The sequence below is a fragment of the Porites lutea genome, chromosome 6 (assembly GCF_958299795.1).
Source record: "Porites lutea chromosome 6, jaPorLute2.1, whole genome shotgun sequence".
Lineage (NCBI taxonomy): Eukaryota > Metazoa > Cnidaria > Anthozoa > Scleractinia > Poritidae > Porites > Porites lutea.
The window spans coordinates 26,017,451-26,043,691 of NC_133206.1; the positions used below are offsets into that span (position 1 = coordinate 26,017,451).

The 26,241-nt window shown below is 39.3% G+C and overlaps 1 protein-coding gene across 1 annotated transcript in view; it reads right to left on the bottom strand.

The window, feature by feature from the left end:
- Positions 1 to 26,241, bottom strand: part of LOC140940462 (4-aminobutyrate aminotransferase, mitochondrial-like) — a 103,821-nt gene that overhangs the window by 19,009 nt on the left and 58,571 nt on the right. The window contains exons 10-15 of the mRNA XM_073389438.1: positions 15,899 to 16,047; positions 15,638 to 15,719; positions 14,968 to 15,023; positions 11,427 to 11,488; positions 11,195 to 11,300; positions 1,385 to 1,531 (exon numbers count right to left, since the gene is read on the bottom strand). Of these exons, the coding sequence (XP_073245539.1) occupies positions 1,385 to 1,531; positions 11,195 to 11,300; positions 11,427 to 11,488; positions 14,968 to 15,023; positions 15,638 to 15,719; positions 15,899 to 16,047 (602 nt within the window). The remainder of the gene's footprint in view (positions 1 to 1,384; positions 1,532 to 11,194; positions 11,301 to 11,426; positions 11,489 to 14,967; positions 15,024 to 15,637; positions 15,720 to 15,898; positions 16,048 to 26,241) is intronic.

Below are 26,241 nucleotides of genomic sequence, written 5' to 3' on the forward strand. Positions count from 1 at the left end.
CTTATATAAATTAAAAGATTCGTTCTGTTTACTTAGATTGTGGTATTCCCTCCTGTGACAAAACACAACGCTTTGCTAAAAAAGAGTTTAAAATATAGATATTAGAGCAAAATCTATAATATTTTATCAGAACCTTTTTCACAAAACGCTTACCTTTAAAAATCGAAATTATCATTTTTGGCAACTGCTGCCCACCCCCTCCGGCAACGCCCACGTGAGCCTCCACCACTATAGTCTGATTAGCGGTTGTCGTGAAGAAGTAAACATCAGATACCACGGATGGTTTTGACAAATTTTAAATTCGTAGCTGGAAAATAGTCTGGATAAACTAATTTGCTACGATTCCTCAGGAAACTCAAAGAAAATCCCGTTAGTTCATAACTAGCCGTTAAACATCCATGGTTTTGAAAGGAAGTAACCTCATATTTAACCTCATATTCTGGAATGGAAGAGCGAAATTCGATAAAGATCATCGTAAATGACGCGTATAGTTTTTGCTGTCTTTTTTGTTGTTTCAGGTTTGTTTGCAACCGATGGTGCTGAAAAAATTTATTCCGACGGGTCTGTCAAAGTGGAGGTAAAACCTTAGATATTTTGAAAAATTTGCAATTTCACAAAGCTATAATTATTTCAGTAGCGAGATACCGCAAAGTTTTCTTCTGTAGGGACATTATATGTGTTTAATTCTTTCCAAATGAGCCACTTTAATTGAAATAGCTCGCTGTACTTTTACAGAAAAAAAGTTTGAATTTGACCTGTTTTCGTGTGGATGATCAAACAGTACAATATGGGGTTCGTTAATTGTCAGTATGCTCTTCTTTCGCGCTTAACCTTTTATAAAGGTCGCTCTGGTAGCTCAAAAGGACTCAGTTCAACCGGTTTTGGTGTTTGTTTTATAAAGGACCTGACATTTTTCGTTGAATCCAACTCCAATGTTTCCTTAAATCTGAGCATCGATATGGGTCGCCACGAGTGTTCGCTAAGGTGATCAGAAAATCTCTCATAACTCGATAAATTTAAAAGATCCGATCAAGCGGATTGTGGTTTTAGTAATAGGACATGAACGTTTTTCAGTATACAGGAAATAAGCATCTACTTTTTGAGCGAGATCGGCCGAACCGCTTTTATGGATACTCTCTCTTAACTATCCAATATAAGATTTTTTCCTATATGAATTTCTCATCCCATGAACTAATTTAATCGACATGGCAAACATTGGCCTTCGAACAACTGGGCCCAGATTAATGCCGGGTTACAAGCCCCTAATAAGTAAAATCTACTATTCCAGCTTGTTTGCATTAAACTCGAAACATGCTTAGCTTCACGACTGAGTAGATTACGGAACAGTGTTTACTCAAGAAAAAAAAATAGCAATTAAGATTACCTGAATATTTTCCAAACCACTCAACAGTACTCGTCCACTCTCCTGAACTCTTTGAAGCAGACCCTCTTCTTGGATTACTTCAACAACCGCTTTTAGAAGGACAAGCTTACTTTGGTCACCCATCCAGGTGTTAAAAATACGCGAAGGCTGTAAAAAGGCGGAGACTGATTAGCATGTAGGCCGTTCAAACAAAACTACGATACAAAATGGACACCTAAGAATGTAGATCGAGGAAGAGTCCAGATCACACAAAAGCCAAATTAAATAATTGTTTTATTATTCATTTAAAATAATTCATCCCTAAAACTAAATATGCTTACCTTCTGTGTTGCATGCAGAGGGTTTTTTAAGTAATGATCCGGGTAAGGTGGATACCAATTTCTTTTGTTATGCGGCAACGGTGCTTTCCCCACATAGGAATGTTCTCATTTTTACACAGAGAATGCATAAACCTACATGAAGGCCGTTTACGCAATAAAATGCAATTACACTCCACTTTGAACGGATGTTTTTTTGTGTTAAAAGATTTTGACCAATTACAAGAGTTGAAAACAATAACCAAGAAAAGTTTACAATTTTACATGTTCCCAACATAGGATTTCTTTGTTATTCAAACTGAGACCAGATTCTGTTATATGGAAGATGGTTGGAAAGTAAGGATGAATATATGTACCGCTTTATGAAGTTTTGTTAACTTTTGCTGTTTAAGCCAATCAGAAGTAAGTACAGACAGTAGAAAAGTTAGCACCTTTTTTGCATTCCAACATGTTCGTTGCCGTTGTTGCTATCGTACTTATCTGGACCGTTTCTTTAACACGGATGCTTTGCATGAAAACGAGGCTGAACCTTCCATAGACTGAAAATTGGTTGTTTGGAGGTATGTTGGAATAACTTATCACCAGTTTAAATAGTCTGAGATGCCATGCAGTATAGTCTTAGTTTTTATTAGTAGGGATTAGCGCGGTCACACCACCTGAAGTCAAAAGTTAATAAGTGTAACAAATTACGTACAGTCGTACTTCATGTGCGAGCACCTCTCGTAAGCGCCCAATATACCAAACTTTTTCCAGTCAAAGCCCCGCTATTCGAACCTCTTGTAAATGACCTAAGCGACTGTGACCTCTTATAGGCGACCACTTGACCCATGGTATGACATATATATGTTGGCAGTTCAATCAGACGAACTCCAGTTCCGTGTGGAACTTAAGGACCGGCCCTTAAAGGTCAAATGAATCAAAATTTCGACATTTTTTATTTTAGTTCCATTCTAGTGAAATGTGTTTAATATGAAACAAATAATCATACTATGAAGTTTCAGCTCAATTAAAGCAAACATCTCCGAGATGTTCGCCATTAAAAGTTGCTATTATTTGGCCCTTATCTTCGTAGAGCGGTCGGAAACATTGTCGGCAAAAACAGCTTGTGACGTCAATGTTGATCAGGTAAAAAGGCGGGAAATTTAAAACAATGTTTTTCGAGTCGACTTGGCGCAGAAATTATGGTGGTTTGTGCTGCCATAAACCTGGAAAGAACAAGCAATTTGCCTTCAAAAGTTGCAAGCTGTTGTTATAATCTTCTTACTATTTCATTTTCTCGAAGAATACATCATAGTAAAACGGATCGGACTTTAACGACACTAATTTCCTTGCGATGTACTGGAAATGTGCGTGCGTAGGTTCGATTTTTTTCAAGATGCACTCACAAAATGTGTTCATATAAGGAAGTTGGAAGTTCCCGGATATATAAGGTCCGAAGCTCCACTAAGGACACAAAAACAAAATATCTTTTTACAGTGAATTGCCCAAAGAAATTCAAGCTTGTCCACAATGTTTTTGAAGTCACTGAACTTGGTCGCACTCGAGCTGGTATTTCAAAACCCATGCTTGATCGGACACTTGTAGCTTCGCAGTTCACTAAAATATAAACAAAATCCTCGGTGTAGAAGTTTTGCTGTGATATGTGGGCAGAAAAAGAGTTAATCTTTATCCAGTAAAATCTTCGCCCAAATCGGTTTCAAAGCAACTATAGTTTTTTCAACTTGACCGTTTCGCGCAGAAAAAATTTTTCTTTGTGTTGTCAAGTTGAACATGCATAACACCTGTCAAAAACCTACGCGTAAGTAAGATTTCCTTCAAACAAAGTTAAAGTTACATTATTGCAAAAACTTCTTTCCAGTTATGTATATGATTTAATCACCGACTGAGGTCACTTTAAGGACCATAGACGCCACTTTAAGCTGGCAAGAGATGCGACAAGCAAAGAACAATTCCATCACGGATAAAACTAAGCTTAAGTGAACTAAAAAGAGCTTCAATAAGATTGCAAAACAACAAATTTTCATTAAAAAGACATAAGGCTCAAGGCTCTTATACCTGCTAACAATGAATAAGTGAATTTTCTATACGAAAACAACCTACCTAAAGATCTTAAAAGCAAAAGATCATTTTCAAGGTTCGCAGCCAAGCCATGATTCACCAGTTAGCAACTTTTACTAAGTCTAACTGGTCTATGTGAGGGTCTTCATTCAAGCAAATTAAACTCAGCAAACTGAATCAATAGAAAATACAGAAAACTGCACATGAGGGTTTGACTTGCTCGCTTCAGTCAAATCCAGCCCCAACAATTGTTTACGAGCAAAGAGTCAATTGTTTTGAAGCCAGTGCTGGCAGTTGTCGTTCTCAGCTACTTGACAGCGAGTGAAAAGGAAAATATGCGTACAGAAAGAAAAAACTGTGTAATTAAAAATGAAAAAGGAAAAAACTCTGACTTTTATTACTTGAGCAATAGATAAATGATCGAAGTAGTCTTGGTTACATGAAGTCGTTTTTGGAGTCTTCCCAGGAGTCCTTGTGTGATTAAAGTAGAGAAAGCATGGCTTCGTTTCATTCAAGTTGTCTCAGTCAATTCCTCAGATAAAGGCCGAATAACATGGTGTCAGAAGTGATAGTGATAGTAGAAGTGAAGTGTCAGAAGTGATAGTGATAGTAGCAATGGAAACTTGAGAGGTCGTAACAAGTCTGGCAAAGAAAAACCATCTGGTCTATGCAAGTTTTGTGGCACCGAACATTTATATGATAGAGCCAAATGTCCTGCGTCTGGTAAAACCTGTCACACATGTGGTAAACAAGGCCACTTTGCCGTGAAGTGTCATGTAAAGAGGCAGTCCCCAAGTAAACCAGACAAGAAAGTTCATCAAACAAGTGGAGCGCATCAGAGATTTGCAGAGGATAGTGATGAATCAGATGATTCTGTTTTTATTGTAGAGCGTGTTGGAGTTGTCAGTAGTAATGAAACCAGATCTTCCTTTATGGTACCCTTCACCTTTCACACAGAGTACAGCCCTACAGTTACAACTCAGCTGGATACTGGAGCGACTTGCAGTGCAATGTCCTATACAGATTTGTTGAATATTTTGCAACTTGGCGAAGTTCAGTTGGATCCACCTGGAGGCAAGATAAGGCTTTATGACAGTAGTGTTGTCAATCCACTTGGTTCGTAGACATTTTCAGTCAGCCAAAACAGTGGCCCTAAATGCAAGATAAAATTTGACATCTTGGAGAATGCACCGTGGCCAGTCATGGATGGTAGAACATGCGTTGACCAAGGTTGGATATCCCTAGGAACAGAAGCGTCTGTTCACTCATTAAATAGCAAGCAATATGAACCCCTCACTATGGAGGAACTTTTGAAGGAATATGAAGATGTGTTCACAGGACTTGGTTGCCTGCCCGGAGAATATCACATTGAAGTAGATCCAGCCATTAAGCCAGTGCAGCATGCTCTTCGACGTGTACCAGTACCACTCAAATCAAAGTTGAAAGAAAAGATTGATGAAATGGAAAAGCAAGGCATCATTGTCAAGGAAACTCAGCCAACAGAATGGATCAGTAGTCTTGTAGCTGTGCAGAAGCCAGGGAAACTGAGGGTGTGCATTGATCCGCGTGATTTGAATAGAGCCACTAAGGGGCCAAAGTATCAAATGCCGACAGTGGACGAGGTGCTACCAAAGCTGTCAAAGGCAAAAGTATTTACAGTATTAGATGCCAAAGATTGGTTCCATCAAGTTAAGCTTGACAATGAAAGCTCACTCCTTACAACGTTCTGGACTCCTTTTGGGAGATATCGCTACCTTCGCATGCCACAAGGAATCAGCAGCGCCCCAGAAGAATATCAACGGCGCCAGAATGAAGCGCTCGCAGGCCTCAATGGAGTAGAAGTAATTGCAGATGACATCTTATGTTAAGGCAGCGGAGAATCTATGGAAGAAGCTTTAGCAGATCACGATCGCAATTTAGTGAACTTGCTAAAGCGTGCACGCAGTGTTAATCTGAAATTTAACAAGAACAAGTTGAGGTTGAAGTTAGACCAAGTAACTTACATGGGACAGTTGTTCACGCCAGAAGGACTAAAGCCTGATCCCATAAAAATCGACGCAATTGCAAGCATGCCTCGACCAGATGATAAGAGAGCAGTCCAACGTCTTCTGGGATGTGTTAATTATTTGTCCAAATTCATACCACAGCTCTCAAAAGTGTCTGAACCACTACGCAAGTTAACTGAGAAGAATGTCATATTCACTTGGGACAGCTCACAGGAGAAAGCTTTCCAAGCAATCAAAAGCATGATCAGCTCTACACCCCTGTTGAAGTATTATGATGTGGCCAGTGAAACCACTATCCAATGTGATCCCTCAGAGTCTGGTTTGGGAGCAACCCTGCTCCAAGAAGGACAGCCGGTTGCAATTGCATCACGGTCGTTGAGCACTGTTGAACGCCAGTACGCTCAAATAGAAAAGGAATGCTTGGCGATTGTTTTTGCTTGCAGTCGTTTTAATCAGTACTTACACGGAAGAGAACTTACAACTATAGAAACAAACCATAAGCCATTGGTGCCCATTTTCCAGAAGTCTATTCATTCAGCGCCTAAAAGGCTACAGAGAATGCTCCTGCGTCTGCAAAGGTACAATCTAAATGTGACGTATCTTCCTGGTTCCCAAATGTACATAGCGGACATGCTTAGCAGAGCTTACCTCCAAGTTGACCGCACCCAGTGTAAGAGAACACCTGAGTACCAAATCTTCCAACTCAAGCAAGAACAGCAGGTGTTTGAAGAAATTGCCAGCATCAATCAAGTTGATTACATGCGCTTATATGAGGGTACTCATCAGCAGATTAAGCAATGCACTCTTGCAGACCCCACTTTGCAGACTCTAATGAACACTGTTACTACAGGATGGCCAGTCTCCAAAGAAGATGTTCCACCTTGCATTCGAGAATACTGGAATTATAAAGAAGTTGCAAGACGGAGTATTGTACAAAGCAATGAAGGTCATTGTTCCCATTTCCATGAGACCTCAGATGATTGCCAGAGTCCATTCCAGTCACTTAGGACCTGATGCCTGTGTACGTCGAGCACGTGATGTGTTATTTTGGCCAAGTATGGCAGGCCGAATCAAGGAACAAGTTCAAAACTGTGAAGTTTGCGATGACTTTCTAGCCAGACAACAGAAGGAACCGTTAATGACGCATAAGATTCTAGATACCCCATGGTCAAAGGTTGGTCAGGATCTCTTCACCTATGGAAGTGAGACCTTCCTAGTGACTGTTGACTATCACAGTGATTACTTTGAACTAGATTTGTTGAAAGATGCAACTACAGAGTCTGTGATTAAGGCAACCAAGTCACACTTTGCCCGGCATGGTATTGCAGACATGATTACAGACAATGGTCCCCAATATTCAAGCGATCAGTTCGCCGCTTTCACACGAGAATGGGAATTCCAGCACACTACCAGTTCGCCATTCCACAGTCAGAGCAATGGCAAAGCAGAGTCAGCCGTTAAGATCGCCAAAAATCTGGTTAAGAAGGCTAAGCGAGAAAACAAAGATCTCCAAATGGCCTTGTTGGAATTGCGAAACACACCTGACATTAACAATTTAAGTCCGACTCAAAAGCTCATGTCAAGAAAAACTCAGACCACCATCCCAACCGCTGAAGCGTTACTCAAACCTGAAATTGTCGAAGGTGTACATGACAACATTAAACGTAAGAGGCAGCAGACCAAAGCAGCTTACGACAAGAGCGCAAGACTACTGCCAGAGCTTCAAATTGGAGAACCAATACGTCTTCAGCCAGTAAACCCCAAAGCTCCATGGGACAAAGGCTCGTGTGTGGCAAAAGTCAGCCCACGTTCGTACCTGATCGAAACAGAGAACGGAACCTATACAGACGTAATCGGAAGTTCATCCGCCAAGATCCTAGTCAAGGACATCAGCAGCCCATCATCACCGATAGCAGCTCCACCAAGCAGAGCGCACCTTTGCCAAAGCCAGCAGATGTCCACCCTGAACCTACAGCGAAAGAAGAAACGAAATCGCAGCAACCTCAGACTCTCGTTACAAGAAGTGGCAGAGTCAGCGTTCGCCCATCAAGATTCGCAGACTACGTTTAATAGACGATTTATGAACTGAACTTTGACATTGACTTTAGTTCTTTGTTGAGTTTTAGTTTTACTTCCTAGGATCAAGTCAACACATAGCAGAAAGACATTTAAGTGCATGTTCTAGGTCAGATAATTTCTAAATTCATGTCGCTGATTTTTAGTAAGATCGTTTATTACTGTAAAAGGGGAGATGTTACTTGAAGTAGTTTTTGGAGTCTTCCCAGGAGTCCTTGTGTGATTAAAGTAGAGAAAGCATGGCTTCGTTTCATTCAAGTTGTCTCAGTCAATCCCTCAGTTAAAGGCCGAATAACAGTCTTTTCTTCTCGAGTAAGCTTGCTGCCCCTCTATACTTCCGAGAAGGTTTAAGCGCACAAGTTTGCTCACTCGCACGCGTTAGCATTACGGTTCTTTGACTGAAGACAAGGATAAAGTTGGTTCTCCAAAGGTAAATACATCTGGGCGTGTAAAAGAAGTAACCGTAACTACTAATAACAGAATACAAGCGGGTTTTAATTCAGCCTGGCGAAAGAAGGCGAAGCACAGGAACCAAACTCAACTCAGAAATCGAATGCACAGTTAACAGAAAAATACAAACTTCTTTGGAAATGTTGAAAACGTTTTATTCCACCTCAGACTGACGGAATGATCCGTTTTTACGCTAATATTGGTTGTTCTGAATTCAAAGTACTTTTCAAGTGACGAAAAAACAACAACAACAAATAAAAACGCTTTACAAGAAAACGTTCGCACCTCGTGAATTTCATTCAGTCTCAGTCAGAACTCTCACAGAACGACACAAACGCAGTCAACAAACAGAAAAGCCCGCATTGAGTCTGTGATAAGAGATGCGCAGAAGCTTGCGCAGAACGTTTTTCCGCCCTGAAGACCAACATTGACGTCACGTAGTCTCCAGTCCATCGCGCAGCCATTTCAGAAACTTTCTCGTGAAGTCTTCGGAAATACTTGGATTTTGATCTTTTATCTTTCTTTAAAGGCTTGGGAAGAAAAACCTTTACCCAAATCTCACTTAGGATGGTTCTATTTAGTGTTCAGTGAAGGTAAAGCGACAAAAGGAAAAAATTCAATTTTTTGGTTCATTTGACCTTTAACGACAAGAGGGATTCTCGCCTCCGTCAGTTCAGTCTACAATCCTTTGGCATTGGTAGCTCCCTTTTTGTTGCCAAGTAAACAAATTCTACAAGACCAACTGATTGGGATAAGCCTATACCCGACGTCTTTCGGACCAGGTGGGAAAACTGGAGGAGTGAGTTGCACACATCCAGCGCCACGCCTTCCTAAAGGAGGTCAAGGCCTATGAAACAGGAACAACGAAGTGAGATACAGGGAAGGGAAAGAAAGGTGACGAAGAGATCAAGCCCCATGCATCGCCTTCATCCAATTCTGGACAAAGATGGCATCCTACGCGTTGCTGTAAAGCATCCTGTCTTGTTACCAAAGAAAGGGTACCTCAAAGACCTGATAGTTCGCAATTTTCACTAACGTACAGACCAGCGGGGTCGAGCAAGAACGCACGCAGAAATCCGTTTTCCAGGCATCTGGATAATTGATCGTAGCTCCATAGTTGGCCACCATATATCCAAATGCGTCACCTGTCCTCGCAAAAAGGTCATTGGAGTCATTCCGTAGGGGTTTTGCTTCAAGTTTAATCGGGGTGTGGTTTGGCGCATGTCTGTAATTTCAAGTGTAATTGCTTTAAGTGAAACGGTGACTACGTTGGCTCAACTTGTAATTTTCTTGCCCCATGGGGGGTATCAATCCAATCACCAAACAACCTGTCTGCCAAAGGAAACACTGCCAACCCCAGTTCGAGCAGATAGATTGGCGGTTATGATCATTCAATTGTCGAGTGCTGAAGGCGTGGTTTACTGAAGGGTTTTCATTTTACTTTGAAAAGACGGAATCAATCAGGATATTGAGTAATTTCAATTTTCAGTGGACAAAAACCTTGTACCAGAATAATTTAAACGATATCGCATTCTTTTTTACCTTTTTTTAAGGAATATAGATATAATTAGTTATCTGTAATAACACCAAAGATCATTTCTCACGGGAGCCCGACAAAATAAATGTCAAATTTCACAAGAATTGCGAAAACACAGGTAAAATTCTAAAAGTTTCATGTGTACGATTTCATTTTGTGAAATTTGACATTTCTTTTCTCGGGCTCTTATAAGAAGTATTCTATGGTGTTATTACAGATAGCTAATTACATCTATAGCCCTTAAAAAATATAAAAAAGAATACGATATTGTTCAAATTATTTTGGTGCAAGGTTTTTGTCCAACGAAAATTAAAATTACTCAATTTCCTGATGGAATACATCTTAATTCTTTTCCTATAGTCTTACATCTGTTCCTGTGGGGTCATGTATGAGATGCAGAACCACTTTATTTTTTACCGATAATGAGGCTCTCCTATATGTCATGAACAAGCATTCTTGCAGAGATAAAAGATTAATGTCGTTTGTCCGTCAACTCCTTTTAATTTGCTTGCGTTTGCTTGTGTTTTAAGGCCAAGCATGTACCCGGTTCACGCAATGGCTTAGCGGACGCTTTATCTCGCTTACTGGTTCAAACTTTTCAAAGACTGGCACCATCTTCTATGGACAAAATGTCGACAGCCATTCCTCTGCATTTGCAGCCCCAGGGACTGGCATCCGTAGTTACACAGTCACCTGATTACAGGCTTTTAGCCAGACATTGAAAACTGGCCGTCCAGAAGGCATGTTTTGTCATAAAATTACAAGAGATTAAGTGAATTTTCCTTTTATGTATTCCAAAAATGGGCGTCCATAGGACGGCTGGACACCCTTCTGGCTAAAACCTTGCCTGATTAACTCGGTCCTACAACCTTCCTCTTTACCTACTTACAAACTCACTCGACGAAGCCGACTGCTTTAAGGTCGAACTTGATGAAGCTTTTGAATTTCGTGTCAGGCATTATCTTAAGACCATTTAAACATTCGAGTGCTGCAAAATCGTCGGCAAGTTTATCATAACAAATTTTATAATAAAATTCATGTAACTTATTTTCCGCATTCTGAGTACCTAGAGACCTTAGTTCTGTAGACCTAAATTTCTTATCTTAACAATATTAGTCGCACAGGAAATATGGACGGGAGTTGTTTTGAACAACTCAAATCTTTGGCCTCGTTTTCATGCAAAGTATCCAGATGTAATATTTTAGTGCCCCGTAGATACGGCTGCTGCACGCGTTACAGAAGTGCCGACAACATTTAACATGTTACGTAATAAGTCCCACTTCAACACTTCAAGAGTGGTCCCTTGAAATCATCACGACATTCCCAAGGAACTTTTTCAGCAACACCGGCTCCCGGACTAACTGACCTGCTGAACTCGAACTTCTGGCTTGTGGTAAAAGCCGCCAATCATCATTTTCTTTGAAAAGGTCACTATATCAGGAGGGTCATCAAGACCCCAGTGCTCATGAGCCCTGTGTATGAATATCAAATGTCAAAGAGACAGAGAAAACAGAATAATGGAGGTTCAACTTACAAAGCAATGTATTGATACGTGTCTAGGGGCTTAAATAAAAGCTTTTTTCTTCTTCAGCACTCACCAAAATTTTCCAGTACTTCCACAACCGGTTTGCACTTCGTCAACAATAAAAAGCGCATCCAGCTACGAACAAAAACATGTACACGTCAGATGGATGAGACGAAATAATATATAGATTTAGCCAGGGCAAAAGGCAAAGCTCTGGTTTATAATACGTGTGAACAAACAAAAATAAATCGTGTAATGCTAAACGGGGAAGACAATGAAAATGGCTTCAAGACTAATAGATCTAATTAGCAAAAAAACAAATTGCACGTGCAGCACACTTTTTCTGCTAAGTAGCAAAAAACAAATTTGCACGTGCGGCACGCTTTTTTGTCTTTCCCTTGCCGTTGTCTTGCACGACTACAACGCTGGTTTTTACGACTAAAACGTCAAACTTCCAAGTTAGACATTATTTTTATGGAGAAATTGTCCGGCGTATGTGTTTACCCAATATTTTGTTTCCTGTATTCACGTTCGCTTTTATTTTTCACAGCCGCTCATTTTCACCTTGCTGGCAGTTAGCATTTCTCATTTTCTCACCGCCGCTTTGACTTTCCATGTTTTTCTTCCCACGAAATTCGTCTCTTTTGTTTTCAATAACTCGCTCTAGCTCTTTCTCTGTTATCCACGTTAGTGTAAACATAAAAAAATAACGCCGAAAAGACACGACTTTGTTGTTGTTTTTCTTTCTAAAAGTCCGGGCAGCCATGTGATTTCCTTCCAAATAAAACCTTGAGTTGCATTTGGGTTACCATGCCTGTTGATTGAGTTATTTTACGTTGGTATGCCTGTGGTGTGGACGGACGGTCGCTCGATCGCTTGCTCGGTGTACGGTCACGTGATTACCAAATTTTCTCGGATGGTTAGATTACCGCATTTCCTTAGCTATGGGGCGCCGCGCGTGGAGCTCCGCTATCAGACCTTGGGGAGAAATCCGCGTCTTTTTAAAAGCGACGGTGAGAAAATTTAGAGCATCGAGTGCCAGGAGTAGAAAAATCGATTTCTTTTATTTTTTGTTCATGGATAGCTTTTTCGTAGATAAGCTATCTCGTGTAAACTGTACTAGAGAAAGCCGCTATTACTGTCGAGAAAAGTAAGAATATCAGTTTTCGAGGTCAGCGTCTCAAAATGGCCCTATTTTCAACCCCAAATGTCCTAAAATAAACTCTCCACGCTTTCGCAAACAAAGACGCAAGGAGAAATTTGGGCACTTTCCATCAACAGAACTCTATTTCTTTCACTAGAAGATACCTTCAAAAAAATAGCGTGACTCGTTGAACTGGCATAATTCAAGGTCAAGAAAACCTACTGTTGAAAATTCTATTGGAAACCCACGTAGTAAACGTCCGATTTTTGTGATGGAGAATATTTTCTTTGGGGAAGTACAGTATTCAAAGCATTAGCCAAATGGCTTTTTTACGCGAGTTTTTGATTGCCACCATCAAATTTGATGCACCCACACTATTGTCGTTCAGCGGATGCACGCATGTGCACGCAAATTGCGCGGCCTGTTAAAAAATGTAGGTTCTTATTGGCGAGTGTTTACTGTAAGACGCTTACGAGTAAATACCCAAGGTTTGGTAACGTTTATGAAACAGAAAAAAAGGAAAAAAAATTACCCGTGGCTAAACTAAAAAATATTTTTGGCAAACTCAGTTTAGACTAAAGGAGGATATTACCATCTTCCCAGCGTACCTTGCGCCTATTTCGGGGTGATTGTTTCCAGTCTGTGAGATGAAAACATGAATTCTACCTACAGTTTCGGAAACATTTTCGCCACTATAAGAATGAGATATGGAGGTAAAGTAGGTGTTAGCGTAATCTCCCAACTTTCATTAAAATGACAAAATGATTTCTTGATTAAATTATCCTAACGTTCTGTAAGATTTGACCGTGTGTTGCTGCTTATCTGTTGTATGCATGGTGTTTTCGAATTATTCATTCATTTCCGTAATCAAACGAGGAGTCGATTGAGAATTGAGACAGAAATCCATTCTATTATACTTCGAACATTGTAAAGAACCCAATCTACTCCTCTCGATTCCACATTTTCCCAGAAAATTTTCATCTTAGACGTGGAGTATTTTTAGCGCTATCTATTATGATGAGAGACAAGCTACTGTTGCGCACGGAATGCATTTGGTAATATTTTTAACACGTTTCCAATAAAATAGCATTCATTTATTTTTTCATGTATTCAGACAGGAGATTACTGCAACCTTAGTTACTGTTTCACGGCAGTAGTGTTGGAGGTCAACAGTGTTTGAAGCTGCAAAAAACGCGTACATGCCAGTATACGCGCAAGCTCAGTAAGATATGTACTGGTCATGTTAATCATGAATGTATAAAAGGTCGCGTACCGATAATTTCTGAGGAAATTACTGCAACCTTAGTTACTGTTTCACGGAAGTAGTGTTGGAGGTCAACAGTGTTTGAAGCTGCGAAAGACGCGAACATGCTGGTATGCACGCAAGCTCAGTAAGATATTTACTGGTCAATCATGTTAATCATGAATGTATAAAAGGTCGCGTACTGAGTTTCTCGCAGCCAAATTCTTTGACACCTTCTAAATTCAATACATACTTTACCACAAATTACGTACCCAGCATTAGAGAAGTATTTAGTGAATATTTATTTCATCGCGGACCCCGTAACAAGGGTTTATCAGATTTTATTTACATCCAGTCAAACAATCTCGATGAAGAATTTAAACGGTAAACAAAATCATAGACCTGAGAAGGAAACCTGTAGCTACCTCGTGACATTCTATCGTTTGATCGATACAGTTTACGCGGAGTATACTGGATTATTTCGTGTAGCTCTCTTGTGCTCTTGTGTTTCCTCGGCGGCGACACTTTCAATGAGTCGCGCTGGGACTCGGCCGTTGATAATATAGTTTGACCACAACGCATGACAAGAAGATGGTATTATCCTCCTTTGTTTAGACTTGACGAAATTAAACTTGCAAATAATTAGTCATCAATTTATGCGTGTAAGTTTTAAAAAATGTTTTCTCCCTTTTAAAATTCAAAAGTTTTCTTATTTCATGTCATTTTGCCTTTTTTAGAATATTGTAACCTATTCAGCCATCGCTTCCCACTTCCCGTCATTGCTAACATGTGGGGAACCAAATGAAAAGGCGTATGGTACACGAAGAAAAATCACGTGATATGTCAACAGAGCTGCCTTGCCGAGATATTGCGCTTAAAAATACCGAGCCATAAAATGACCAACGGTTGAAATGTTATTTGACTCTGAAACTGTTAAAAATGATCACAGAGTTTGTAGTTGGCTTTGTTAGCCTATGTCAGCCAATTTCTCTTTGAAGGAAGTGACCAAGTAGCTCTGTGGTTATAGCCGGCATCCGATCTGCAACACTTTTATTCGATTTCCATTTCGTCTTCTAAATTCGGTTATACATGGCGAGTCTGCTACTTAAAACGTTCAGGAGCATAAAACTGAATGTTTAAGTTGTTAGTAAACTCGTAAATAATTTGTAATAAACTGGAGCTGAAGTTAAGATTGGGAGGGCAAATACACAGTTCATGGATTCTTACCTCTTTAGCGATCTGTTGCAGGGATTTAAAGAATTCTTCACTTGCATGGTTGTCACCTTTACAAAAAAACAATACATTATGTATTCCAATGATAATGTTTTATTTGGTTGTCTAAAATTTTCAACATATGTTTAAAACCTTGTAAAGACTGAGACTTCTTGTTGCAGCAACCTAACCTAGAGCAAGAAATGTTTGCTAAGCAGTTAATTTTGTAAGTGATTATTTTTAGGTTATGTTCACACTATACCAGGTAGCTTTTCCTCTCCACACGGCGCAGAAACGCTTCGTTACAGAAATCGCGCCGAAATCACCGTTTTTATAGGTGAACAGAAGCCATATGGTATGGTTTTCAGGCGGGCGCAAAAACTATCCGGTATAGAGTGAACATAGCCTTAATGTAGTTTACTTTCTGAACTTATATGAACTTATTACTAATAGACTATTTGACAGCTGTGGGCCCAGTAAAAGTTGACCTAAGGTCGACCTTGTTTTGCCACAAACCTCTTTCCTTTTCTTATGGAAAGAAAATTATAGTGGAAAAATATCAGTTAGTATGAGAGGAATATTTTTTTTACCGATAAATAATCAAAACTAATCACCTGATCAAAACAAGGGCAACTCCAGGCCCGTTTTTATCTGCGACTGTAAAATGGGCTGTTCAAGTGCTTACCTCCTTCTGATTGAATAGGTTCCACAATAATGGCAGCAACAGGTTTTCCTGCATTGTTGCTGTTGATTATAGCTTGCCGAGCCTAAAGTAACAGAGGAAAAACAAGACATGGATGCTTTTTTGTCCTTGTCTTCGTTGATTATGGGCGTATATCAATGTTTTTAACAATCTATACAGCGTTATTATGTTCTACATATTACAGAGCATTTGTGCTGACGTTTGTGTTCGAAAGAGGAAGCTCCTCATCTCCCCGTCCCTTACCAGCTCAAGACATCTCTCTTCTTCTGCTTTATTCGCTCTTTGATTTTCTTCTAGTGGATACTGCAGGTAAGGAAATGGTGCTTTTGGCCAGTCAAAAACTGGAATGTCTACTCTTGCCATTGCTTTTGATCGTGTTGTTGAAAGAGCACCTGAAGAAGGAAACGCCAGCTTGAGTATAACATGAATGTTCATCAGCAACTAAAAGCAGTGATTAAAACACCTTTTCACATACGTACATGGTATATACCTATTTTCGATTAAAATTTCCCCCGTGAAACATGATGCACGATCCATGGTTCATATTCTGCGGTGCATTAAAGGAGCAAGCTGAGTTTGTAACATGCCCGCGCCGCGTACTCGGGAAGACCTACGTTGGAGGGCGATTTGGTTTCGGCATTTTTGCGGGTATTCAGAGGAAGAAACCGTTTTGGATTATCCAAATGGACTCCAAGGCGCTACTTACTTAGTTATTTTGTTTCAGGTCATGTGGACGCAAAGAAGACGTGAAGACGTTTACGACGGCAACTCTTGAAGAACGTCAAATACGCAATGGGTTTAATAAAGCACAACAACAACGCTGCAAGAGCAGCCGTCATTTTTGTAAATTTTGTTGCCGTCACTATACAACCACGATGTGAAAATGCCTAATTTCACGTGTTAAGGAGGACGTTAACAAGCGAAGACGGAATTTTCTTTCACAGGGATTCATGGGTTAAGATGAACTCAACCAATTGGCCTTCTCTCAATGTATTCATAGCTCAGTTTGTAGAGCACTGCAGCGCTAACGGAGAATCCATGGGTTCAAATCCCGCGGAAGTCCTGAAATGTTTTTCGCGTTAATTTGAAATTGCTCAAATTTGTATTTCACTGTTTTCTTATTGTTTGTTAGTGCTTTCAAACAGCTATTAATTGTCTCCACTATTTTATCGGCACAGGCGTGCACGGAGTTCCTGCTTAGTTAAAGATCTACGACAATGCACCGCAGGCTATAAAAGGAGGATCATGCATCAACCATTCACCTATTCACGAACAGGGTACTCTTCCATTCAAAACTGATCAGGTCCCTGTGGTTTAATAGTCTTTGGTTAAGGCGATATTAAAATCCGCAGTTTTTCCAGCGGTCTTTTCTTCTACAGGAGCAATTCGCAGTAAAGGGACAAGTGCATCTCGAACATATTGTGGTTGAATAAGACCACAGCAAATAAACAGATCGTGAAAGCCGTAATCTAAATCCACTTCTCTTTCAGCGGTACAGGTATTGAGAATAATTTCTTCTGGTATAAATCCCAGCATGTATCCAATGTTACCAAAGAAACGTTCTACGTTATTTTGTGGATGAGCAGTGACCTTTCTACTTAACGTATCGTAGGAAAATGTCACATCGTTATTGAAACAATTCTCTATCGCGATCAGCTCTTTCATCTTTGATAAGATATCTTCAGTGGAAGAATATTGACCCGGTGGAATCATTAGTGCCTCCCATACCCCGGACAATTCTTGGTTCCAAAGGTAGAATCGATCGCTAAAATTTCCGAGGACATTATTCCAGCTGTGTGGATAATGAATTTCTGTAAAAGCCACTCTCCAGTCTCCCATCAAGCCACAGTTTGAGGTAAGCCAACACGGTACTCTGTTAATGTGTTATTAGGAAACTTATAGAGACTGCTATTGCTAGAAAAGTTGCAGATAAAACTGTTACCTCTATTGTACCGTGTGTTGAACTTTTTAATCTGGACATTCTTAATTTGTAGGAAACCACGGACCATCCATTTTACCATTTTTTTTGTTTTTATTCACTGCATAAAAAATGCATAAATTACAATTTCAAAATATCACTTTCAGGAACCCAAGAATCAACTTTTGGCTCTTCCTACCCTTTCCATCTCACAAGACACTCCACTACTCCGTTGCGCTTTCTCTTGCGTAAGATCTTTTCAACGCTATAGACATCATCATTCTTGATTACTTTTTGCAATTCAGGTTCGTAGAATGTTCCGTCTAGGATCTCTTCAGCATCATCTTTCAGTTCATAGACAGGTACTTGACGCGCAAATCGTTTGTAGACTTTAAACATTTCTTCAGTAAAATTGGGAAGGTGAGACTTTGAAAAGAGGCGCTTGACCTTGCTGATCCTTACGAAAGAGAACTCTCTTCTGTTCATCACTGCCATACAGTGTGCCCCAAACCTTAGCTTCGTTGGCTTTAGTTACCTGACTTGGTTTCATTTCAATGCTCCGATGGTAAGTGTTATTGTAAGTTTTACAAACTGAGGAAGCACATCAATATAAGTGAGAGATATCTATTTAAGTCAGTAAGTATTTATATCTTTTGTTGTATCAACTGAGACTTTGAAGGTCTACCAGATCGGCTTGAAATTGAGCATCAATACCACGAACAATGATACAACATTTACAATTTCTCCTGGCAGGTTTATGAAGCGGGTAAACGTCCTGTTGACTCAACCAATTTTGAACTTGTTTCCGAGAAATCTTAGTCTCCCCTTTCTCTTTGACCGTTCTTTAAATAGCATCTAAACCACCAAAGCTTGGATCGAGATAAATACTGGCCAGTGTTTTGTCCATCACAAAACTCGGAGTTTTGTACGATGACTTTACCACGGCAACAAGCTAACACGTAATGTATGCGATTTAATATTTTTTCGAATCCAAAAGCCGATGAAGGTGGACAGCAACCCATCACTGGTGTTTACTCCAACGGAAGAAGCCCCAATGACTGTTTTCTCCATGGTGTTCCTTTACATAGACACTCTCAAATCTGGGTGAGAGTGGGAACAAGAAAATGAAATAGTAGTTCCCATTCCTCCTCAGTCAAGCCCAACTGCTCAGCAAAACTTAAAAATACAACTCATCGTCCCCAGTTCACTTTTGAAAAGACTTCAGAATGGAGTTGCTCTAACTTTTCGAGATTCGAACCCGGTAGTTCATAAAAGTTTTCTTTAAGCGTTTCCATTTCACTTGTAGATATTGTTAATTTTTTTGCTATTGAGCGATGCCAAGGAAATTCGACTCGAAGCAAAGAGAGAGAAAGCCCCATCTCAACTAAGATGAAGATAAACACACACGAACTCGCTTTCTTACTTTTACAAACAGAGCTTGTTGTGAATTACATTAATAACAAGATCAACATCCATTAATTCTTCGTTCTTTCTTAAAATTGTTTCTGGGCATTCAGTTCCAGTCGGGTCAACTCTTGAAGCAGTTTCATCAAAGGCTTCGTCACCGTCAAAAAAAAAGCAAACATTCCCTCTCAAGCCATTGGGACCATAATAAAGAGCAAAACCGCGATTCTTGACATTTTTATCACAGCAATGTTCGAGTTCCAAAGACGTTAGATACGTACTTGACCAAGGAAACTTACGCAACTCAGTTAAATAACTTTCCCATGTCTGTCCAAGTGAAAACCCAAGATCACTACAAACACTCTCGGCAGTTTTCTTTACAGTAGTGAGGTCTGTTTTCACACGAGCTTATCCATCATAAGACAAGAGTGTTCTTTTTGGCTCGGATGATGAATGGCGCAGCCATTGCAGTGGTTTACCTTGGCTTCCTGGATGAGCTTGTCACAAATCGCAGCATACGTTAATTGAAACACATGGCCAATGATAGAGGCAACCCTTTGCGATGGATTTGTTTAACTTCGTTCATAGTCAACTGAAGTTTAGCAGTCGAATCTACTTAAATGTTAGTATCTGAAAACATACTAAGGACAACCTTATCGCTCAAGCTCCGATTGTAAAGTGGCAAGTCTGACTTATAAGGTGGCGGGCTTTTATGTTCAAAGCACAACGGGTTTTCTAAACTGTCGAATGGACATCGACACGCCTTCTTATGGTGTTGTGACGTCATAGCTAGAACTTGCCTGCACATGTTTAGCATAAATTAAACAAGTTTCCCGCGCATTTTATTTACGAGCTATTTATAAAGTCTTGATACCCACTTTTGATCCCCCCAAAAAGGGTATAATTCTGCTGGGACACCACTGCTTGTTTTTTTTTTCTTTTTTTAAACATATTGTACCTATTGGCTGGTTTCAATTTATTCACATTGCTTCCCTTTATCACAGCTTCGCGAGGTGTTGCGCTACACGATGCCCTATTGGTAATAGGGCACTGGGAATCTATTGTTTGGTGGTCACTCATCATTGCACTGTTCTTCAAGCCCAAACGTCCAACTTCCAATTGTCAATGACCAATTTATCGCTAAAGCAACCTTTATTGAATAAGGTGTATCTGTACATGGTTAAAAGGCGATTTTCGAACAATTGTTGTAAACAATGTACAAAACTAAATATAAAACAGGCGAAAAACGAATACCCGTGACTCTGCCTCCCCTACCCCCTCATTGGGAGATAGGTCACTGGAACAGAGTTTCTGCAGTGTTCCCACCGGCACCGGTCCGTCCACACGGGGACCTATGGAACTCTAAAGTAGCAAAGTAAACATATATACAAGCTGGAGGCTCGTTATCATTTTTGGTGGTCTTCGAGGCAAAGCGTCGTTTTCGTGTAAAAATGATTACGCGTCTCACGCATCCTCAGAATAAGCAAGATGAGCCAAATACACATGAATACTATCCAGCCTATTGCCTTTTAGAAATATGAATTTTGCCAGGTAAGTTGAATTCGATAAAGAAAGACAATTCACTCAAAACCTTCATTGAAAGAAAAAAATCCAGACGCTTTCGATATGGTAAAGCACAATTTGCTCGCTAAAGCACAGTTCGCTCACTACCATCACGACACGTGATTCCCGCTTATAAAATAAGATGGCTTCAGAATTAACAATGTTTTACAGCGCGGAGGCCACAGAGGGAGAGTTTGGCGTTCGTTTTCAATTTGCGATTATATAAGGGACAGGGGCAATACATTTTGCCCTAAAACGTGTTCAGCTATCCTGTAATAAAGCTTAAAGCCATCTACATATATCGGGTGCTCGCACACTTTCCTTGATTACCTCTCTTTCTTCACCTACCCACGGTGGCGAATTTACACTGAACCTCCATCTTGTTTCGTTCTCAACTTCAATGCTCACAAGTTACGGTAACTAAGTCATTTTTAAGATCCATTTTTTCGTGTTTATCCTTTTGGAGCATTGTCTAATCCTATCTTCTTACACACCATGTTTTTTCCACTTATTAGTCGTTATTTGTTTGTTTGCTTTTACTCTTTCATTTTAGCTTTTGCGACCGGTGTGTTTTTCTTACGCCTGTGTCCGCACGTCTGTATCATTTTTCATTTTTCTGGACTAGAAAAGCAATGAAACCAAGTAAACCTGTCGAAATTCAAACGTTTTAAATATATGATTAGATCAGTTATTTTGTCATGAGACGCATTCCCATCACAGGTGGTTTTGTTGTTGTTAACAATATCACTGTTTATACACAGGGAGCCCGAAGGCTGTATTAGCTTTATCATAAGCAGCTGCTTTTTTTTTTTATCTGTGTTCCTTAGTCTTTAAGAGTCGCTTTGGAAGGGATCTAAATTACATCGAAGACGGTTTTGAAAACCTGACCCTGTTTAGAACAAAAAAGAAATCATAAAATACATGCCCCGTTTAGGGTGCTGCTGGCACTAATCTGGTGCCTAAGGCCCTAAGGCGACGCAGTTTAATCTATGATTATTGCTAGTAAGTATTATTAACCAGAGCTTTGCTTATAGCACTGGCTAAATCTATATATTAGAAGAAACTATGAAAAAAAAAATCCCAAAAATCCTTAAAAACTAAAATACTAAGGTAATAAATACAAGTTTAAGAAAGCTAAAAAATGTTCTGTCAATTCTAAAACTCCCAGACGAGAATTCACTCGATTTTACACATGAATCAAAACTTAGATAAGTACTTTAAGATAATAAATTATTAAAACATTAAGTCATTTAAAAACCTAAAAAATTCTGTCAATTTTTAAACTGTCAGGCGTGAATTTACACATAACTGAATCAATGTAATTTCTTTTGAACTTTTTTACATCAGAAGAGCAGACTAAATCATTATCGCTGACATTATTCCACTGCATTGTAAGAGAACATTTGGTTCATGCTATTGGCAATAAGGCGATAAGGCAACCGAGACCTTTTGTCATGACACTTTTGGTACGTCAAAGATAACAGTTTCTCAAAGAGGTAATCCGGTGCACGTCCATTGAGGATTTTTTTAAGAAGTAGTCGTCTTTCAGTACAGATTTGATTGATGGGCAGCCCCCCAAGTTCCAGGAATAGCGGCAGCGAGTATTTCCGTGATTAAGTTTTTGTACCCAAGTTTGCTGAACAATCCAAGCAATGTAAAATCAATGACCTGGCCGGACTTAAAAGTTACTTTGGATGGCTTTCAGAAATCAAATATTAATGTAGAAAAATCTTTCACCCGCATGAACCCTAAGATGTGCTGAGTAAGCTTTGTTTTAAGTTCAGTGAAAGTCTAGCGTAGTTACAAATCAAAGCAGAAAGCGTGGGGAGCTTATCAGGCAGAGGGGAATTAATAAATTTGACTTTAAAAAAGGAGACGATAACAAGAGGGATTATGGTAGATAAATTTTCACAGCCCATATGGTACAAATGAAATTTCAAGAAGAATCTTATTGAAAGTTATGTCAAATTTATTTTCACCTTGTTTTCATTACTTAATTTATTTCTAACTCACCTTACTCAATTTATTTTCACCTCAATCATTTTTTCAAGAAACAGCACTGAATGCTCATGAAGTTACATCAAATAGATTTAAATGATCAACAAAGGTTAACTGCTTGCCTGTTAAACTGACATTATCAAATTAATAAGAAATAAGGGAAGAACATGGTGGAAAATTTGCATTGGACATTTAAGTAAAAAGGGTTTAGGGATATTCCTAACAGTTCAAGTATGCAGTTTAAATGTCTTTTGTAAGGTCCTTTTTACAACCTGCCCACCTTGATAACAGCTGTATTTCCAATCAGAGGTGAAATGAAAAAATGAATAACCTCTTAAGTTCCAGAAGTGACGAACATTAATTTTCTCCTAATAGTATCCATACTCAAACAAAGGAAAAGGCCACGGTTCTTTCTGAAAATGTCTGAAGAATACGCTAGGAAATTGTATCTGAATAGTGTCGCTTATAAGGTTAGAATAAAAAGAAAATAAAAATAATTGACGACAACTTCCAAAAATATATAAATTAATTGAAGCTTTGGAAGTAGTTCATAAATTGAGCTAGCACGTGACAAATAATACACAAAGTACACATCGTTTAACTGATCCCATGGGTATTTTAAGATATAAATACCCAAATCATTCAATTTTAACCTCAACATTTGTGATTATGTCAACACAGCTGTAGAACAATAATTTTTATAATTGAGAGTACTACTTTATAAGTTTATATTCCACCTTAATTAATTTATGAAAATTAATGCATTTTGTTGTCAGCTGAGGACTTTTTACATTATCTACTTTTTTAAAATTCCATTTCCCCTCCAGCACCAGTTCTTTGTAATTTTAATCACAACTTGTCCCCTTAAATATCTAGGTACAGAGAGAGCCATTGGCTTCGAAGCTTAGAACAACCAAAAAACCAGAGATAGAAGAAATCAATTCAAACCTAATGGAAGGAAAAACAGCAATACTAATAGGAGATTCAATTACAAAACATATGCAAAGGTTTGCATCTAAGTACAATTATTACTTCCCCGCTTCCACAGTGGTAAATGCTGGTATTTCTGGTAACACTGTGGAGGCAGTACTTTACAGGGTGGAAACTATGAACTTCCCTCTGTTTCAAACATTTCTCTACTATGCAGAACAAACTATCTACCAAGTACATCTCCTTCTGTTATATCTGCCACGATCACCAAAATATTAACTGCAATTTTTCAAAAATGGCCAACTGCTCTTATTCACGTGTTTCCTAATTTACCATGGTTTGATCATTGTTTTACTTTAGTAAAAGTTAGACACATATAAATTTTCAGGTTTCAGCAACTTTACGTCGAGTGTAAAGCCTTCCAGCTGATAACACTAAAACCTGTTACCATCAGTGTTTTCCCCATTCAATTCCGCTAAGGGGAGGCTATTTTCATTGACGATTTCAGTAAATCAGAAGCTGCGAAAGCCAAATTCTTCAGAGACGCTCGATTAGACACAGAGAAAGACTCGCTATGATAGTGCTACAACCGTACAGTTGAGAAAACTTTACGTCGAGCGATAAAGCCTTCCAGCAGACACTTTAAGCTGTGGCCATCGACATCGACTTTTTCTCCTGATATTTCAACTTGGCACCAGTCAGCCGCGCGGTTTAAACTCCGACTTCCTTTTCCTCTAGGCCGCGCGCAGAGCCGCGCGTGCACTACAAAGCCTTTAATTTTTATTTCTAATTTACTGCGTATATAAACCTTGCAACGGTTTCAACGAACTGGGAATTCCACTGATGAAGGGCCAGGCCCGAAACGTCTGGAAAGGACAACTTCAACCTAAACACGGCACTTTTGTTCATGATTTTTTTTCAATGAACATTTTTGTTACCTCTATTTTCTAAAGTGCTACGCAGCTTAACGGAAATTCTTTCGTCATGTGGTGAAGAGGGTATGGGAGTCAGTGATGCACAAGTATGGGTAAGAACTCTTTTCGCTATTACTGTGATCGAATTTGACTTATAATGTTCTCTTTTTGTTTTAAAATCTGTTACGTATTAATTTCTAGATTTGCATAGTATAGGTTGAATCATATTCGTTTCAAGTAATTATAAGTCTAAGTCTAAGCTTGTTGGATATGAGATGATTATAGCCAACTCGGTACCATCTCTTATTCAACGCGCCCTCGTGCAATAATTGTTAAATATATATATTAGTTAATAATAAGGGAAACTTGAGACGCAACTGGCGCGTGCCAGTCAAGATTGAACAAAACCTCTTGAAACGACTCATAAGACTCAGGACACAGGTATGTAAAACTAGCAGTAGCCGTTGTCAAGGAAATGCGGTCGAAGATGTGATTGCTGAAAACCGCTTTCATAATTGTGTAAGCCGTTTTAGTTCCACTGTGAACAAAAGGATATCACTGCCGATCATGAAAACTAGACTGGATTGAACGACATAGTAAACACATATTTAATTCAACGATTTTATTTACATTTGCTTGGATACAATCACCCTGTAAATGGTAAGTAGCGAGGAGACGGCGGTATTCTCCAGCAAAGATGTATGTACATTGAAACAGCAATACGTGACACAAGTAATGCATGTTTACAGTCATGACTGCAGGAAGTCTTATCTATATTCAATCGAATATTCAATCCGTGTCCAATGACCAAAGGCCGTTGATATGTAATACAAAATAATGAAACAGCTTAAATAACCACTAGGGTTTAAAGCTTAATTGAAGCTTTCGCTCTGATGACAAGCGACGTAACATGGTTGGAAACGTACAAAAATATTAAAACCATGCACTGTAGTAAAACCTGAATAAACTTACATCGATTTCTAGACTTTCTTAACACTCGTATCTTACCGAAAACTTGTCCCGCACTAAGCTGAGATCAGGCTCTACTTTCATTTTCCTGGGTAAATAGTTTCCAGGCCGGCAAACAAGCAACGTAATAGCCTAGTCAAATTGATAAACACGCTTCGAATACTAAACACCAATCGTGAAAACAATGAGAGAAATGGAGAACAAGTGTTTAACTTAGAGGATTTATATAAGTTTAAACTGAAATCAATTGTATTAAACTCAACTCACTCTTTCCGAACACTCACTAATCTTCTTGCACCTCTTCTTCTTTCTCGAACTCCTACGCATGCAGCGATACGCAGCGTCAGCACCGTGAAAAAAGCTCACCTCGCAGCATCGTGTAAATAGCTGACCATTCACATACCATGCATCAGGGGCACCCAACGACCGTTTTCTGGGAAATATCTGTTCGGAGCCCTCTAGAATGGCTAAAATTTTCGAGAGCCCAAGAACAGCCAAAAATTTCGAAAATGTTTCTTGGTGACTGTTTGTTGGGCTCAGAGTTTCGGGATTTGTGTGGTTTGTTCACCTAAGAATTTCGGATTTTGTAGTAATCTCTAGATTCTGGTTTCGGCACCTAGAAATTTCGTAGCTTTCGTAAACTAAGAATAGCAAAAAAACCGGCTAATCAGTCAGTGCCATGCCGTATTTCAGATTTTTCAGTAAGTGCCGTGCGAATTTAGTTCGGCAGGGTACAAGACGTTTGAAACTGGCTTTAAAATCACTTAAATGCCTTTTCTTTGTTCTTATTTTTTTATTATAATTATTCTTATTATTACACCTAGAATTTTCTATACATTCTACGTCGCCCTAGAAAATTCGAAGACATTCCCACAAGAGGTAGAGTTTTC